The sequence below is a fragment of the Chrysochloris asiatica genome, unplaced genomic scaffold (assembly GCF_000296735.1).
Source record: "Chrysochloris asiatica unplaced genomic scaffold, ChrAsi1.0 scaffold00094, whole genome shotgun sequence".
NCBI lineage: Eukaryota > Metazoa > Chordata > Mammalia > Afrosoricida > Chrysochloridae > Chrysochloris > Chrysochloris asiatica.
The window spans coordinates 11,339,724-11,344,895 of record NW_006408612.1 but is presented as its reverse complement, the minus strand read 5'-3'; the positions used below and the strand labels follow the sequence as shown (position 1 = coordinate 11,344,895).

General features: G+C 39.6%; 2 protein-coding genes across 2 annotated transcripts in view; one reads left to right on the top strand and one right to left on the bottom strand.

Annotated features, from left to right (window-relative positions):
- The window catches only part of DFNB59 (deafness, autosomal recessive 59), a 37,580-nt gene extending 34,662 nt beyond the window's left edge, over positions 1 to 2,918 (bottom strand). The window contains exons 1-2 of the mRNA XM_006866688.1: positions 2,676 to 2,918; positions 1,814 to 2,009 (exon numbers count right to left, since the gene is read on the bottom strand). Of these exons, the coding sequence (XP_006866750.1) occupies positions 1,814 to 2,009; positions 2,676 to 2,886 (407 nt within the window). The 5' untranslated portion in view covers positions 2,887 to 2,918. The remainder of the gene's footprint in view (positions 1 to 1,813; positions 2,010 to 2,675) is intronic.
- Positions 2,919 to 5,052: 2,134 nt separating this feature from the next.
- Positions 5,053 to 5,172, top strand: part of PRKRA (protein kinase, interferon-inducible double stranded RNA dependent activator) — a 32,109-nt gene continuing 31,989 nt past the window's right edge. The window contains exon 1 of the mRNA XM_006866687.1: positions 5,053 to 5,123. Within this exon, the coding sequence (XP_006866749.1) occupies positions 5,053 to 5,123 (71 nt within the window). The remainder of the gene's footprint in view (positions 5,124 to 5,172) is intronic.

Genomic DNA, 5,172 nt, shown 5'->3' with positions numbered 1-5,172 from the left:
AGAAAAAGAGGAAGACCCCCAATGAGATGGATTGGCCAAGTGGCAGCATTGATGGACTCAAGCATGACAACAATAGTGAGGTTTGTCCAGGATCTGACTCGATGGCACCTAGCAACAACAACATATGGTGGTTGTGTGCCACTGAGTTGGTTCCAACTCAACATGACCCTGTATAGGGTTTCTGAGCCTGTAAGTCTTTACAGAAGCAAAAAACCTCATCTTTCTCTTGCGGAGTGGCTGGTAGATTCAACCTTATGGTTAGCAGCCCAGCTTGCACGATCCTTTACGTTACCAGGGCTCCTTAACCCAGATATAAAATTGTCCAAAGTAAAGCACATCTATAAGACTGAAAAAGGAACCAGAGATATTAATTTACAATATATATATACTTTTTAAATCCGCAATGTAGAAAGAGGGAATAGTGTAGTTACAGAACTTACTGGTAGATTTCAAAGGAAAAAAAAGATTATTCCTTTGGAATTCCAAAAATCAGTCACCATAACCTTGTTTGTTGACCTCTCTGCCTTGAATTTAACTGACCCACAGATGTCCTGAGAAGCCACTGCTTTAGTTGGATCTTTCCCCTCCCCCCCAAGAGCTCCCTAAGGAGACAGCTGTTGTTAGTGCTTTCCAGTTGGTTCTGACTCATAGCGACTCTATGTAGACACTGTAGGATAAGCACTGGACTGCTAACTACAAGGTTGGCATTCAATCCCACCAGTTGCTCTGGTGGTTAGCAGACCAGTGTTTATCCTACAGTGCCACACCAGGACTCCTACAGAGACTAAGATAAGTATATTACTGAAAATATTTCTCTACAGCCATTCACTGATGATAGAGACATGTTTAAACACTTTTTGTCTGGAATAAACCTGTCTATGTACTAGAAACTCAGTAGTAATTTTTTTTTTTTTTTTTTTACCTATCTTTGTATATAGAAATCAATGCTTATTAGTGGCTATCAGAGAAGGGAAGGAGGGAGAAAAAAGGAGCTTTTGCAGGGAGGGCACTGAGTTTATATGGTGATAGAATAATTATGAAAAACATAGGGATAAGGGTTGTACAAGTGATGAGTCTTATCAGCGAAACTGAATTATATTCCTACTTGTATTTGTGGCAGGTTGCTGCTCTCTTATCCAACTCATAGTGACCGTATGTACAACAGTATGAAACACTACCTGGTGCTGCGCCACCCTCACAATTGCTGTTATGCTTGAGCCCACTGCTGCTGCCACTATGCCAATCCATCTCTTTGGAAGTCTTTCTTCTTTACACTGACCCTCCACTTTACCAAGCATGATGACCTTCTTGAGGAACTTGTCCTTCTGATAATATGTCCAAAGTATAAGAGACAAAATCTGGTCATCTTGGCTTTTAAGGAGCATTCTGGTTGTACTTCTTCCAACATAGATTTGTTTGTTCTTCTGGCAGTCCATGGTACCTTTAATATTCTTCTCCATCACCATAATTCAAATGCATCAATTCTTCTATGGTCCTCCTGATCCACTGTTCAACTTTTACATGCAAGCAGATTGCTATATTCTTTCAGTTTCATAATTTAGCAAATGTGTACAGAGCCAAAGCAATTTTGTGGAACAAATGTAAACTCCCGAAACCAAATTATTTTCGACATCCATCTTTATCCAAAGTTTGGCTATACTACCAGTTTGTGATATTTTTTTAAAAAAACACAAAAAACAAAACTACACTAGTAAAATCTAATTCCAAAAATTTTTAATTCTTTATAGGACAGTTTGTGTAGTTAAAACGTTTAATGGAAGCACTAGAATGTATTAAGGATTATTATACTGACCGTGTTGTAATTTCCTTGAGCAATGTTGATACTTCCACTTCATGTTTGGTTACTACACCAAATGAAGCTTTGACTGCAATAGAATCTGATCCAGTAACATTAATCCCCACATCATTCACAATATGGTTGCCTCGCCTTCCATAAAGTGAAACATCTGACTCATCTTCATAATTCAGTAACTGATAAGATGAAATCCCTTTTAAAAAGGAAATTAGTATATTTTAAATGCATTTAATTGTCTAAAATAAATTGTATCTAGTAATGTGTCAATTCAGAATTTAAGACTCAAATCCCCAAATATTAACAAGAGCAACAATTTAAACCAAGAATTAAAATAGCAATTCAATTAATTTGGCAACAAAAAGAAACCAACAGCCAGAATTCTTAAAATGAACTTCAATCCCCTCTTCAGTCAAGGGAACTTCTTAAGCATAAAGATCTACAAGTGTTTATAAGAAATAATTTGTTAAAATGTCAACTGATCATAACTTTTAGTTTACCAATTGTAATAACTGAATTTCAACAAATGATTTATTCTCCCATACCTATTTGACTCTGTGAGATAAATAGAATAATATACCAGTTTATAAATTGTTTTATACTTTACATTAATTTGATTAAAGCAATCTAGAATATAATTGATAAGATTTGAAAGTTATTCAACCAATATGAGAGTTGATAACTTATATAAATTCCAAGCATTGTTAGTCTAAGTGTTATTACTACTATTGCAATAAAAGTTGCTTTTACCAATGAAAATATCACTAGTATTACTTAAGTTAGTAGTATATACAGCCTATGCTTAGGATACCAATAATTCAGTTGAATGAGTAGTTACTCCCAAATAGATATTTGAACTTACCAGCTGAAATTTCTCTGTCCCCTATGAGAATATCTTTCAATGTAAAAGGTGTTGAGGTAAATTTATATCTAGGAAACAGAAAGCATCGCTTCTTTTTCACCACCAGACTTAGGGGCTGGTATTTGTCAGCTTCACTGAGGCTTGGAACAGGAACTAATCTCCCTCCATCTCCAACTTGCTTGACAAAGCTCTTGGTGGCAGCAGCAAACATATTAATATTATATCAAAACGTCAACTGCAACCTTCAGATAACAAATCCATATTTCCAAAGAAGAAAATCAGACACAAAATTAAGCCTTACATGAGTCAAAATATAATTATATTCATTAGAAATCCAAAACACGGTTTTCACCGAGTCGTTTAACTGGGTAGAATTCACAACACTGCCTGACTGCATGAGCTTAGGTAATGAATTATAGATCAAAGGTGTAAAATGATATACTAAAAGTAAATTTAATTCCAAATGGCAGTCTGCAACACTAAAATATATACAGAAAACTATTAATTTAAAATACTACCAATGTTCTCGATCAGGGTTATAGCTCATAGTGGTTTAGCAATGGACTAGTTTTAAGAAGAGCATATTTATAGCTCTCTAGAGAACAATGCCATTTGGGCACTGACATTAGTCCTGAACACAATGGACCTAGTACAAAAGGAATTCCTTCATCCAATTTTGGCAACAAAGTTGATTTGCGTTCTTACGATACATAGCCCATTGCTTCAGCATTTCATTAATTTTCCTTCGTGTATGCTATCTCACGGTAATTATGCCATGAAAGATCAGCGGTTTAAACTAACCAGTCACTAGGGGGAGAAAATGTGGGAGTCTGCTTCTGTAAAGATTTTTTTTAAACCCACTGCTAGCAAGTCAATTCCTGCTCATGGCGACCCTGTATAGGGCTTCGGAGACAAGAGAGGTTGGTGGGTTTGAATTGTTACGTTTTCAGCAGTCTAGAGTTCATCCTACAAGGTTGGAAACCCCATGAGCTAGTTCTACTCTGTCGGTATGGGGTTGCCATGAGTCGAAATGGGCTCAATATCAAGTTTATGCTTAAAACCCCAAGTACCTAATACTAAACATGAATTCATAGTATCTAGAAAAACAATAGAATGTCAATCTTTTAAAAATACTCCATGAAAGCCACACTACATATAAACGTATAAACCATATTTGTGACTAAAAATAAAATTTATAAATAAACCTGGGTGTTGAACTATTACATCGCCATGATTGTCATGTGGATTTTGACGTATTTTGAAATAGTGGCTATGGTGGTGCTTATGATACTTACAAAATTCATTAAAATATAACTTTAGTGAATAGTAAAGCTATTCGAATACATGCATAATAACAAAGAGGTACTGGAGGAGGGAGAAAGAACAGGCTTAATTCAAATGAATATACATTCGATAAAATTCTGGACATTTCACCCGCTTTCAAGTATGCAGGACTCGTATGCGACGTAAAAAATAAATGGCTTTTAATAATGTCCCTTTGTGAGAATAGCATTGCGCAATCTTCCAGAATACAAAATAGGCACAGACAGTCACGTCTGCAAGTATATCACAAACTCCTAGAGAAGCGGCATGACAAACAAAATTACCATCCACAAAAAGGTCTGCAGAAACTGCATCAATTGGAATCTGGTCCCAAGAATAGCCTGTTTATATTTAACGTGCCTTATTGGAATCTGCTTTACAAGCGACCAAAGCCTAGGAGCCGCTAAGTGATTGTTAGGAGGGGTCTCCCGACACGTCCGCAAGCCTCTCAAGGCAGGGTTTGAAAGCCTGGAGCATCCACAGCGCCCCTACCACGCGGCTCGTTTCCCAAGGGTCGGGGTCAGGCCTTAAGCAGAAACCCTAGCAATTTTCTATTCGGAATTGTGCAATCTTTTTCTTAAGATGACTCGACTCCAATGCTGGAGACAGGGGGGCAAATTGTGAGCTTCAAGCATCAGAGACCCTGAGCACGTCCCGACACGCCATCTCTCTGGAAAAGAAACAGTCTCCTTGTAAGGACAAAGAACTCGAGTTCCTGTGGGCTAAGCCAGAGGGCCAGGTGACGAGAAGGACTCGGAGCTGTACGCAGGGAGGGGCTGAGAGAAAGACTGAGAAGATCCGGGATCTGGAAAACCGCAGCCAGGAGCAGAGCAAAGCAGCGAACCAGGAGACACAGGGAGGCGTGGCTTGGAGCCTGGCCCCGCCCCCTTGCAACAGGGACGAGAGCGGAGAAGGTTGGGAGAGTGGGAGGCGGGGAAGTAGCATCGGCGGCGGCGCAGGAGCGCTCCTTTCGGGTCCCGGCTGGCCGACCGGTGGATCGAGGACGTCGTGCTGCACAGCTTTTTCTCCTTCCGCGAAGCCATACCTTCTCCTCATGTCCCAGAGCAGGCATCGTGCCGTGGCCCCACCGCCACCACAGAAGAGTGAAGGCAGTGGAACCTTCAGGTCAGCGCCCGCGCAGCCAGGGCTGAGGAGGGCAGGGCTGGAGGGCTGG